The sequence below is a fragment of the Felis catus genome, chromosome E1 (genome assembly GCF_018350175.1).
Source record: "Felis catus isolate Fca126 chromosome E1, F.catus_Fca126_mat1.0, whole genome shotgun sequence".
In the NCBI taxonomy this organism is placed as follows: Eukaryota; Metazoa; Chordata; class Mammalia; order Carnivora; family Felidae; genus Felis; species Felis catus.
The window spans coordinates 44,630,079-44,643,984 of NC_058381.1; the positions used below are offsets into that span (position 1 = coordinate 44,630,079).

General features: G+C 40.3%; 1 protein-coding gene across 5 annotated transcripts in view; it reads right to left on the bottom strand.

Moving 5' to 3' along the window:
• The window catches only part of KANSL1 (KAT8 regulatory NSL complex subunit 1), a 180,763-nt gene that overhangs the window by 39,166 nt on the left and 127,691 nt on the right, over positions 1-13,906 (bottom strand). For 4 of the 5 annotated variants that reach the window (XM_019818040.3, XM_045044287.1, XM_011289278.4 and 1 more), the window contains one exon: positions 6,073-6,177. The exons of the other annotated variant lie outside the window; for it this stretch is intronic. In XM_019818040.3, coding sequence (XP_019673599.1) covers positions 6,073-6,177 — 105 coding nt within the window. The remainder of the gene's footprint in view (positions 1-6,072; positions 6,178-13,906) is intronic. 5 annotated transcript variants of the gene reach the window in all.

Consider the following 13,906-nt stretch of genomic DNA (forward strand, 5'->3'; position numbering starts at 1 on the left):
AATAAAGTATAATGAGCAACAGAATATTGCATAGTAACTCCCTAGGAGATACATTCATTACAAAGGGAAACATACTGACTTAACAGTGGGGAAGGCTGGTAGGCACCACCTCAACCAAGTGAAAAAAGGTATCACCAACCAACATCATGTACCCCCAATATGGTGCACTGAGAAGGGCACAGTAGCACTTCTGCGGTGTTCCTTACGAGTGCACAAGCTCTAATAATGAGAAAACGTCAGATGACTCTAACTGAGGGAATACTACACAAAATAACAGACCAGTATTTCTGTATTAAGGCCATGAAAGACGACAAAGACTGAGGAACAATCATAGACTAAGAGGAGATTTAAAGAGACAGGGCAACTAAATGCAGTTATGATTGTGGACCCTCTCCTCCTGCTCCCCCTGCCAAAAACATTAGTGAGAAAACAAGTGAAATTTGAATAAAATCTGAATAGTACTCTATCAATTTTAATTCCAGGTTTTGGTCTTTGTACAACGGTAGTTCAAGTTAACAACACTATGGGAAGCTGGGTAAAGGATATGTGGAGACTGTGTGCGACTTTTGTAACTTTTCTGTAAGTTTAAAATCTTTTTTTTAAAGTTTAAAAAAAAGAATGAAGAAAAGTTTATCCAGCATTAATAAAGCAAATTTCATTCATACCCAAATGTGGCATCAATCTACAGCTTCCTGTCACCTACAGGGTAAAGTATACAGTTCACTAAGATAAATCCATCATGAATTGGCCCCATCATCCAACAGTCCATCAAAGAAAAGTATCTGTAGTTCCTCTATCACACCAGGCTCTCTCAAACCTCTTTCATATCCTACATGCAGTACCCTCCCTGTCAAAACTCACTCTCAATACCATCCTTCAGCAAATGTACAAGGACTCAGTGCAAATACAGTACATCCTTCTCTATTACCTTTCCCGACCTCCCTTAGAAGTGAGAATTCTTGCCCCCCAGACTCCTCGGTTATAGGTCTGTTGTACCACCATGCAGCCCTCAAGGGAAGATACCTGGTTATGCTAATAGGTGTTTCCTAGACACACAACACAGCCTGGAACAGCAAGCTTTTTACCAACCGTTTATTATGGACCAAACACTGTTAGAAGCACATTGTACTTCCTCAATACTTAATTATCAACAACTCCAAAGAGGTACAGAAACAGAGCCACTCCTACCTAAGGCCCTTGAGGGCACATGTGTTATGGAAATTTATACAGACTTTTAAAAAGTCACACATTGTATGTTCTGGGTAAGTGCTTCAAAATTAAATATAAATCCAAAGCCAAAGAGTGTGTGAACCCAAAGAGTGAATTGTAATGTAAACTATGGACCTTGGGTGACTGTGATATGTCACTGCAGGCTCTTCAACTGTAACAAACGCACCACTCTGGTGGGGGATATTGACAACGGAGACTACCCGAAGCAGGCGTGCCATGCTGGGGCAGGGGGTATATTAAAAAATCTCTATCTTCTGCTCAATTTTGCTAACAACCTTAAAATGCTGCCCCCCAAAAATAGTCCTTTAATTTTAAAGAATCAAATACATTAATATTTCTGCTTCAAAAGGTATGCATAATTAAGAATGTAAAGTCTCATCAAGTATCACTTCAGGTCAAATTTTGTCAACAAATGACCTGATGGAGACCTTAGGGAGAACCACTTCTGCTTCTCACAGATCTTTGGAGTTTGGAGATGCAGATAAGGGGATCTGGACCTGCAGTATTATTCCTACTCTGCACAAGAAGGGAAGTGTGGGTGTTGGGGAGGGTGGCGGGGGGGGGGGGGGGAGGTAGAGTTCTACGAACATCAGTCAGGTCAAGTTGGCAGTGTTGTCTGGATCTTTTACACTCACATTTGTTGTTTAGTAATTCTGTCAATTACTGAGTTATAAGTGTGAAAATTTTGAAATATAATTATGGATTTGTCTATCCCTTTAATTTGCATATATTTTATGCTTCATGTATTTGAGGCATACACCTTTATGACTCTTCTGTCTCCTTGGTGAAATGACCCCATTATCTAAAATGTCCTTCTTTATCTCTGGTAACTGTCTGAGAATTGTATCTCTGGTATTCCTGTCTTTTTTTTAAAAAAAAAAAAAAAAAAATTTTTTTTCCAACGTTTATTTATTTTTGGGACAGAGAGAGACAGAGCATGAACGGGGGAGGGGCAGAGAGAGAGGGAGACACAGAATCGGAAACAGGCTCCAGGCTCTGAGCCATCAGCCCAGAGCCCGACGCGGGGCTCGAACTCACGGACCGCAAGATCGTGACCTGGCTGAAGTCGGACGCTTAACCGACTGCGCCACCCAGGCGCCCCTGGTATTCCTGTCTTAAAAACGATTTGCTAATATTAATACACACACAGTAGCTTTCTTATGCTTACTGTTCATAAAGTAGATCTTCCCCTGCTTTTCTTCCCCATTGATCTGAGCTTCCAACTGGTATTATTCACTTTCATCCTAAAGAAAGTTCTCTAACATTTCTTTCAGTGTACATACTCTGCCAACAGATTTTTCTCAATTTCATCTAAAAATGACTTTATTTCACCTTTATTTTTAAAGACTTTTTTTGGCACCACTCCCTATTTTAATGATCCCATTCCACTATTTTCTGTCCTCCACTGTTTCAGAAAAGAAGTCACCAAACATTACCAATGTTCACTTATATGGAATGCATCTTTTGTCCCTCTGGCTACATGCAAGATTTTCTTCAGCATTCATTTTCACCATGTTGTATTTCTCCTGCTTACTAGTTTTGGAGTTTCTTCAATCTGTAAATTTTTTTCATTTGAATATCCAGTCATTATTTCCTCAGCTCCAGCCCCCCTACCTCCTCTGGAACTCGAATTATACATACTTACTGTTCCCCCAGCACTATGTTCATCTCTGAGCAGCTCTATGTTCAATTTTTCTGTCTTCTGGTTGGATAATTCCCACTGATCTGTTATGTGTACGGATCCCTTCTTGTGTAAGTTTTCAATCTGCTGTTTAGTATACCAGTAAATTTTTTACTCGGATACTGTACTTTTCAATTCCACAATTTTATGTTCTACAAGTTCCACGTGATTTTTTTTTTTTTTTTTTTTTTTAGTTTTCACCTCTTTGCTGATATTTCCCCATGTTTTTGCTACCTTTTACTTTAAATCTTCAAATATATTTCTATAAGTTTTATCAAATGTTTTTATTTGAGAGAGAGAGAGAGAGAGAGAGAGAGTGAGTTGGGGAGGGACAGAGAGAGAGAAGGAGACAGGATCTGAAGCAGGCTCTGTGCTGTGTGAGCGCAGAGCCCCATGTGAGGCTTGAACCCACGAAACGTGAGATCATGACCTGCGCCGAAGTCAGAGGCTTAACTGACTGAGCCACCCAGGCACTCCTTCAAACATATTTCTATTTAATTCTACTATGAGCCATTTCAGGATCAGTTTCTATCATCTTCTTGCATGATAACGAACACAGTTTCCTGTTTATTGTATATGATATGTTACTCTGAATTCAGTTAAATTTCCCAGAAGCATGTTGATTTCTGCTCTAGTAGGCAAATTTCTAATTGGTTACAAATCAAATGAACCTTGATTTTGTGTAACTAGTTTCAGGCTTTCACAGAAACCTATCAGGGTTTATTTGGGATTTCTTAATCCTATGGTGGGTGAGTTCCTTAGTCCTGGGAAAGTCTTTAACTCCTAAATCATGAGTCTTCTTTGGTTTCAGTATAAGGCCCTAGTCGAAGGTATTTATCAAGTCTTGCTGGAATTCAAACTCCAAATTCTGTTCTTCGCTGCAGCGGGCACTGACTACATTCTCTACTCTGCTCTTTCCGCCTACCAACTGCTGCTTTCTACTTGGCTCTATCTAAACTCTACGGAACTCTGTGGACCAGGGGTTAAGTCAGCTGAAGGACGTGAGAGTTACTTACACAGAATGTGGGACTAAGCCCTCTGCCCCCATGAGTCCCTCTCTGCCACTATTTCCTCCCTCAGTTTCTAGTTACTTGGCAGCTATGACCTCCATCCTCTGACAATATGAAAGCTAAGGAGATGGTGGCTATCTAGTTGAGTCCAAAAAACCCTGTACCAACGGGACAGAGGAGGCCCTGTGAGAATATTTTGTCAGAAATTTTGTTGACTTTCTTTGGTAATTTTTAACTGTGTTCTTCCTACCTAGTAACAGGCATAGGTTCCAAGTTAGCTCTATTCACTGTTTAATTCTTAATTGGGGGAAAGGGGACTACTAATTATTCAAGAGAGTGAGTGGGAGGAGAAAGAAGGAAAGGGCATGTTTTAGAACATGGGAGAACTCTCAATAGCTTTAGACAATCCCCCTTTCCAGGAACACACCCTTTTTTGTTCAGAAGGCTTTTTATTTCATATCAGAATTTATTAGTGCAGCAGTTGACTTTATCAGCACCTGCAGATGCAAAGCCAGAGGCCCTTTGGTTTCTCTCTTCTGCCTACTCTTACCTTTCAAACTGCCTTTAGTAAGGAGTCAGATTGAAGTCTGTTTGCGTTAAGGGGCATTTTTCTAGGAGTTCCTCCCTTCTTCTACCTCAGTACTCTACTCTGTGGCAGAAAAACAAAACTCACTCCATTTCAGGGAACATTTCCTGCTTGTCTCCATGGCTCAAAAAAGGCTCACTCGTGCATCCAGTCTCCCAAATCACTTAGTTTCTGCAATATCTGTACAACGCCCACAACCAAAGCAGATTATATATTGCGTCCATCAAAAAACACTCGTTCAGGTTGGAAATAGGCAAAAAGATGAAAGTCCTTTCAGTATTAACACTTGAACATCATCTAACAAGTCCACTAAAGGGTCACAGGACTCTCGATGAATTACTTAAATTTGTATTACTTACTATTTATTTACACTGGATTAGCGCTTAGATGCCTTAAGTTGGATGTCTATTTTCAGAACACTGAGGAGTTAAAATTGATCTGTGTTTAGTTGAGAACATGACTCCAAAGGTAATGGCTTTATTATTCTTACAGGGTATTAGAAGTTTTGTAGGCTTCTGAGTAATCTTATTCTAGCACTCATCATTCTCACTGTCATCAGTAAGTTACACTGTATTTTTCTTTAGAATTTTGTCTAACTTCTTAAAACTATATTTTGACCGTTGAAAAATTTGCTTTGGCTTTTTCGTGAATTTCAGAAATGAAAATGCAAAAATGAACAACACAACAAAACAAATGCCTCTGATGTAACTATTTTTACACCACAAGTCTTCAAATGTTTTCTTGAAGGGAAGGAGGAATTAAAAAAAAAAAAAAGGCAACAAATACTTCCATTTTGGAAAAAAAATTGTTGATGTGCAGATGCAAAGAGACTAGCTGGTTTAACACACGATTTCAAAAGCCAACACTCTAGCCTACCAAACACACTGCTGTCACGGGACTTCGGAATTTCTAACAAATGACTTAAATCAAGAAATACTAATATTCATAAAAGCCAAAGAGCTTCTGGGGCAAGAGGGGAGGGAAAAGTGAAAGAAACAAATAAAAAAGTGCTCTTGGGGATTCAGAAATTAAAGAAATTAATTTGGATGTTGAGAGAAATAGAAATAAAGGAAGAAATCATGGAAGAGGGAGACCTGAGCTAGGCTCTAAGGATACAGAAGATTACAGAAAACGACAGCTTTATCCTCATTACAGAACTAAAGAGGGTAACTCAGAGCACTTTCAACTCCTTGTGAGTTAAACCTCTAGTCCCACCTTTTCATCTTATGGTGGCCTTCTCAGAAAGGTTGTCTTTACTCTTCAAAGGTATCAGAGCCATGTGCTCTCCCGATTCTCAGTAATACTCCATGATGCCTTACTTGCTCTAGCTGTAATGTCTTGAATTAGGAACTGCTTTTAAATTCAAGGTCAACTACAGAGCTGCAGGAGGGGACCTGTGCTGCTCTACTCAGGAATTCAGACCCTGAAATGTCAAAAGTGATAAAAGGGGACACAGTCCTCTTCCTTCAGCCAATGCCAGGATACCTGCTATAGAGAATGAACTGTGTACTGATGCTACCCCCTGAATTCTCACTCATCTCCCCTTTTCTATCTTTTACACTTACCAATTTATCATTCCCATGATCCGTCTTCACCTCAGAACTAAGTGGAAGAAATAAGTCTGTTGGTGTATGCTCCGGGGGAGGTGCCTCCCCAAGAACTATCAACCCCTGCAGGACAGAGAGAAAAGCAGCATAAGTGAGTGGTATTATAAGTCACAGATTTAATGAAGGAGTTACTATGACAAGGGTTAGGGACAGGGGACTGGTTTAGCAGAGGCCTCTTCCCTTCTTCTCCTAGGGTTCTGAAACAAAATACACTACACCAGCAGCTTTACTTTCCCAAGAGTTATTTCAACAAAAAGCCTAGCAGTAAGTAGCAATGAGTAAGGCCTAAGTCAGACCCAAACTTCCCCTTTTCTCCACCTGAATGCTATGACCTACACAGCTTGTTACCTCTGGCATCTTTTTATTCACATCTTTCAGATCTGGAATCTTTATCAAAATATGGTACTTTTACACTATATTATTAACTAGACTAGACTATAAGAACAGCAGCAATGTAATTTTCTAGTTAACCTGATCACAGATGTGGCTTAAGCATTACCGTAAGTGCTACAAATATAAGTGATAAGTAAGCCAACTATTTGAGCAGCCAAAACTACTACAAAGGTAAACAGTCCAGTCCCTATATTACAAACCAAGAACTTAAAAAACAAAAAACTGTTCCAAAGGCACCTGTTTCTCATATGCATAAAAATCACCCCAGATTGGGTTCCTGCTCCACAATTTCAAAATCAGATCTTATGTTCATCCCAGGAAATAAAAAATGTAAAAAGAAATTTAAAACGACTCCACAAAGCCTATCCATAGTCAGCAAGGGCCCAGCTTGGTAAAGGCAGAAATGAGCTTGCTGTGAAAAACAAACAAAAAGCCACACACATGAATCTCCCCATGAACTCAAATAGAGGTAACCAAAATCAAGTTCTGATACTGTGTAATAGAAAGACTGAGATGAAAGTAACGAGGGCTTTAAGTCTTTGGTTCTCCTTCTCTGATCCAGAAAATAAGGAGAGCCGACTGATAAGTATCTCTTAAAGGTAATTTTGTATTAGAATCACCTGGGGAAACTCATCAAGCTAATACTTGCCCAGTTTCATCATCAAATCTACTCAGAGTCCCTGGGGTTAGGGATGGGTATTCTACAGCTTTAAAAAACTCCACTGGTAAATCCTAAAGGAAGTTCTAAGTTGAAACACACTAGAGTTGATCAGTCTTGACTCAGCATCAGGGTCCCCCAGTAAACATCCTAAAATATAGATTTTAGGGCCTAGAGATTTTGACTATCGATTTGAGCTCCCTAGCCATTATGACACAAGCTCTTATAGGCCAATGAACCACATGATCCATCCAAGGGATGGATCCCTTTCCTGTCTAACTCAAAAATCTCTATGAAATACGGGATGCAAAGAGATGAAATGGGGTAGGGGGAGGGCTGACATTAAGAAAGGACAATGGGGGCACCTGAGTGGCTCAGTCGGTTAAGCGTCCAACTTTGGTTCAGGTCATGATCTCACAGTCTGTGGGTTCGAGCCCTGAGTCGGGTTCTGTGCCGACAGCTCAGAGCCCGGAGCCTGCTTTGGATTCTGTGTGTGTGTGTGTGTGTGTGTGTGTGTGTGTGTGTGTGTGTGTGTGTGTGTCTCTCTCTCTCTCTCTCTCTCTCTCTCTCTCTCTCTCTCTCTGCCCCTCCCCAGCTCATGCTCTGTCTCTTGCTCTCTCAAAAATAAATAAGAAAGGACAATGGAATTCTACCTCAGTCCAAACACACACACACACACACACACACACACACACACACACACACCCCAAAAAACACACCCCACAACTTAAAAAATAAATATGAAAAATAAGTGTTACAACACCCTCCTGGCCCCGCCCAAAGGGAAGAGAAACAGCATTTACCTATCCTGGAATAAGACTATGACCCACCCATGTAGAAAGTGAAGTGGAAACTCCACAGAAAAGGGGAGAAAGGTCATTAACTAATAATAAGCAAGAAACATGTGCCCTAGACTTCAAAATGAAGTTATTCTAGCTATAAGAATTTCTGCCGCAAAGTACTTTGTCTCAATCACAAGCATAGAACAGATTTCATAAACTATTTGCAAGAGAAAGCTATCTTGCACACTATTCCACTCTCAAAATACTGCATTCAATATCTTCCCTGCTTAAGAGCCCTGGTTACAATTATGCCAATCTCTATCCCCCAGAAAATGTCTGAATGTATATGAAGTTGTTATCACTGAGAGGTGGGGGTTATTACAATATAGTTACAAGTAAACAAATGCAATTAAAGATTACAATACTACCTGTTCTTATGTCCTTTGTTCATACTGGTTCTTGCCTTTAAAAAATATTTATCTATCCAAAATGTCATTCATCCTTTTTTTTGTTTGTTTACTTTTGAGAGAGACAGAGAGCGAATGGGGGAGGAGCAGAGAGAGGGGGAGAACAGAATCCGAAGCAGGCTCCAGGCTCTGAGCTGTCAGCAGAGAGCCCTACAAGGGGCTCAAGCTCACAAGCCATGAGATCATGACTGAGCTGATGTTGGATGCTTAACCAACTGAGCCACCCAAGTACCCCTGTCATTCATCCTTTCAAAGACCTTGTCAGATCCAAATCCCATCTCCAAGAAAATGTCCCTGGTTAACTGAGCCCTACTTGCTCTATCCACATTACCAGAGGTCCTAAAGTATTGTGATTGTCTTACGTTCTGTGTATCTGAATCTCATTTCCAGAGCAGAACCTTAGGTCAAAATATTCATTTTATTTATTGTTGCCTCAATTTGTTGTTGTTATTGTTTTTTATTTTGAGAGAGTGAGAGAGAGTGTGAGTGGCGGAAGAGAAGAGGGATAATCCCAAGCAGGCTTCGCTATGTCAGCGCAGAAACCCTATGTGGGGCTTGATCTCACGTATAGTGAGATCACGACCTAAGTGGAAATCAAGAGTCAGACGCTCAAGTGACTGAGCCACCCAGGCGCCCCAATTTGTTGCTTATTAACTAATGTTAAGCTCTTAAAGACTTAGACAAAATACATATATATCTGAATCCCATATTCCCTAGCAGAGTCATACACCAAGAATGGAAATATGTAACAATTATTTTTTGAGTTTTAGGTTAAAAGGTTTTTTTCTTTGAATAGGAAAATATTAAGTTTATATTAATTATAGCCAGAAGCCTAAATAATCCAATTACCAGGTATAAAGTTACTCCCTCAATTTTTTTAGGTGAGAAGGTAAGTCAGGAATAACAGCCAATATTTTCCAAAGAGAAAACTTTTTCCTTAAACCCTAATTTCTTAAAATAAACACCTACCTCTCTGAGAGACAACAAGGATACTCTCCTGAGCCTTTATGAGACCTCGTAGGGCTCATTTATTCCCCATCATTTTACAGACCCAGAGAGGATGCAGGTTGAAGGTCATGTCAACAGGCCAATCCATGGCAGAACTAAGGCTAATGGCTGGGTTAAACTACTGTTGTTTTTTTATTCATTCAAATCAAGCCATCAATTACCCATTTATCTACATTTGTTAGTTGCTGGGGACACAGGAAAGGAGGAGAGACCTATCCTTCCACCCCCACACCACCTGAACCCATCCCATAAAATGCTTACATTCTAATACTGGGGAAGACAGACAATGAACAAACAAGTAAGTAAATTTTATGCAGTACATTAGAAGATGTTAAATGCTAAAAATAAAGGGACAGTGTAAGGATTAAATGGGAGTGGGCACCTCAGTGCTATTACTGCACTCTACAATAGACAGAGCAAACTGGCACAGGCCAAGGTAAAAAGACCAGGAGAGTCTCCCCATCCTTCACTGCTCCCCGAGTCAGAACCAGGGTCATGCCCAAGCTGCCCAGGCCTAGCAAACTCCTATATAAGGATGAAAGGAATTGGGATGGGTTAGAGTTGCACGCAGTCTTTTTTTTTTTTTTTTCCAACGTTTTTTATTTTTTTATTTATTTTTGGGACAGAGAGAGACAGAGCATGAATGTGGGAGGCGCAGAGAGAGAGGGAGACACAGAATCGGAAACAGGCTCCAGGCTCCGAGCCATCAGCCCAGAGCCTGATGCGGGGCTCGAACTCACGGACCGCAAGATCGTGACCTGGCTGAAGTCGGACGCTTAACCGACTGCGCCACCCAGGCGCCCCGAGAGTTGCACGCAGTCTTAACGTAGCCTTATAAGTTATTTCTCTGTGGAAATGCAAAGCTGTCATATATGTCAAAAAAAGGAAGAAAAAAATTAATATGTACCAGAATTTAAAAAGGAAGGAATGGTAGAAGGAATTATGCTAAGCCTGATGACAAAACAGGGCAAAAGAAAGCAAGCAAAAAGGGAAGAATAGAAAAAACTTAAAGTTGTAGACTTGGGTTAATTGCTTCTCTTTCACCAATTTTGTATAACAGAAGGAGTCAAAGTACAAGATTAAAAAACATCACCTCTTAACTTATAATACAGAATTAAGATGTAATTTCACCTACTTGCTCCCTTTTTCATTCTGAGTAGGTCAATGTCCCTTACCCATCTTAAGATAAAGCAGTGACCTCACTAATACATCAGCTCCACAAGAACCATCCTGGGCTACCACCCAGGCAAGACCCAGCTGTCCACAATGCCTTATAACCCCACTGAGATGGGAAGATAAACTGCTTAACATCACTTTTGAAGACAATGGTGTATTTCTTTCTAGGCTTCTGCTATTCCATTCAGCTCCTTTTCTATCCAGAAGCTTCAATGCTCTTCCACCTCTCATTCCCAATAATATGTCCATTTTTAGTTAGCAGCTGCTATGTAATTTCACAGATCAGTCAAGGAAGAGATAAAAGAAAAATGATATGTTTTGTATTAGACACAGATGTTGAAGACTGTGCTATGAGAAAGAAAGTCTCCTTCAGCAACAGAATCCATCTGGTCCCTGTGCTTTTCCCCCTCAGTTTTATGTAGCAGGTATGAAATTTCAATGAAATTAGACAGAAAATGCTCTGGACTCAGAAAAACTGCTCCAGGTTCAAATTTAGCTCTGCCTCTTACAAGCTTGTAAGCTGTAAGTTTTGCTCTGTGCATTTAACATACATGAAGATACCCGTATACAGTACACACTCCAGGTACATACATTGTTTTCCTCACTTTAAGGCATGGGAGTTTTAAAATAACAAAACAAAACAAAACAAAACAAGCTCACTGAATATGAAAATTAAAATACAATAGTTGGGGAGCCTGGGTGGCTCAGCTGGCTGGGCATCCGACTCTTGAATTTGGCTCAGGTCAGGATCCCAGAGTCATGGGATAGAGTCCTGCACCAGGCCCTGACCTGAGCCTGGAGCCTGCTTCAGATTCGCTTGGTCTCTCCCTCTGTCCCTCCCCGGCCACCTCTCAAATTAAGGGTGGGGACGGTGGGAGTAAGTAGCAGAGTACAGAGGAACTCCTAAACACTATCTTTTCTCCAAAAAGCAAAAGGAAATCATGACTACCAAAGAAACTCTCAAGACTCTCTCAATCTGGAAGTTAACACTTAACTTCTAACAGAAGAGAAATTGGTAGTCAACTAGTGGTAGTTTTCAAATGCTTTCTTTTTTGGAATATGTTACTTTAAGAAAATTAACGTTAACATGCTAGAAAGAAAATCTTTAGAAAGAAAAAGCCTCACCCCCTAATTCCCCAACCTAAGACAACCTACAATTGACTACCAAACCTGGATTCATCTCATGAAAAGGTCTGTACTACCCAGGCAATCCTGGCAAATCTTGGAGCAGGATGGGAAATGGAAACATCAATCCACTTTACTAAAACACAGGCAGTTAAAAACCTCCCATTTTAATAACTCAAAAAGTAGCCGAGCACTTGAAGCAACTGCCAACTTGAGCAACAGATGCTCACATCTCAGCTCTGTGATTACATGTTCACTTGACTATGAACAAACTGCTAACCTCTCTGACCCTCCACTGGTATACCTGTAAATTTGTAAGTAACAGTAAAATGCGTAGCACAGTGCCTGGCACATAGTAAATACCCAACAACTTCTATTATTATAGTGATATGAAGACTAAATGCCTGTTACTTTATCTTTGGGGTAAATTTCATTGCTTATATGTCATATAGGCTTGAACAGTAGCCCCCCAAAATTTATATAACCCAGAACCTAAAAATGTGTCCTTATTTGGAAATAGGGTCTTTGTAGATATAATTGGGTTAAAATGAACCCTTTAGTGTGGGCCCTAAATCCCAGTATGACTGGTGTTCTTTTAAAAGGGAAGTGTGGACACAGACACACAGAGAGAAGACAGCCACGTGAGGACAGAGGAGGAAAGTGGAATGACGCAGCTATGAATGCAGGAACACCAAGAAACGCCAGCAATCACCAGAAGCTTAGGAAGAGGCAAGGAAGGCTCCTTCCTTAGACTCTTCAGAGGGAGCATGGCCTTCCTGACGCCTTGATCTCAGAATTCTAGCCTGCAAAACTGTGAGAAAATACATTTGTGTTGTTTTAAGTTTACTGCTCGATTTGTGTTTTGCTACAGCAGTCCCAAGAAACTAATACATTTGTTTTAAACAGACATTGTATAAATAAAGATATTTAATAAAGTTGTCAATTTTCTTGAAATATTACTTATTAGGACATATTATTTATTAGGATCATCATTCAACTTTTACTCTTCCTGTCACAATTTTGTAGCATTGTGTATTCAGACTGCAGAGCAAGAAAATATAATCATGAATGCCTTATTTTACAGACCATGAAAACTGAGGATCAGAAAGGTTCAGTGGCTTTTCTTCCCAACCTTATATAGCTATATGGTAGCAGAGAGCACGAGAACCAAAGATTATCAAGTCCAAGCCTGGCATTTCTTTAATACATTATATTCTGAATAATGAAACTTTTGGATAGTCAATATATGTACAAAACCCCAGAATACTTTCCAGATATTCAGAAATACCTAACACTTTTGAAAGTTTCCTAAAACTGAACATAAAAGTACCCATGATGTGATTTAGCTAAAAATATTTATTATGGTATGCTTTATAATATAACTAAAAAAAATTTTTTTTAATGTTTATTTTTGACAGAGAGAGAGCGCGTGCACGCGCGCGCTCTCGCGTGAGCGGGGGAGGGGTAGAGAGAGAGGGAGACAGAATCTGAAGCAGGCTCCAGGCTCCGAGTTGTCAGCACAGAGCCCAACGTGGGGCTCGAACCCACAGACCGCGAGATCATGACCTGAGCTGAAGTCAGACGCTCAACCGACTGAGCCACCCAGGTGCTCCTATAATATAATTTTAATAACAGGCGTAATTAAAACCGCCACCAAAATAAGGTAACAGAATGTAGTCCTTAAAATGTTTCCCCCCAAAAAGCAACAAGAAGAGCACTCCAGGGGGATTTCTGGAATACAAACTTAGATGACGTGTGTGGGAGGCCGCAGACTTTTACTTCAAACTCATCACTGTATCTTGTCAGCCGGTTACTCTTTAACTTTTGGCCTACTAGTTAATTTAATGCATACAGTGCACAGTACAGCAGTTCTCTGGAGGCTTTGACCAGCACCAAGGTGGGACAAAAAAGTGTTGCGACACTTATTTTAGGAACAGTCAACTCTACATTTAGACCAGAGTCCAGTCATGGACACTGGCTCAACTACCACAAAACTACCAGTGTCACTATCCAAGATAAAAGTTCTATGAGAAGAATCAGGGCTCTGCAGATAGGAGGACACAGAAAAACCAAAATCTTGTAAGAATGTAAAATCCATGAAAGGAGGATTTTTATTTATCCCTGTGACCCCCTGTAATGAGATCAGTGCCTTGTACACAGTAGGCACTCACCTGTGTGCTAAA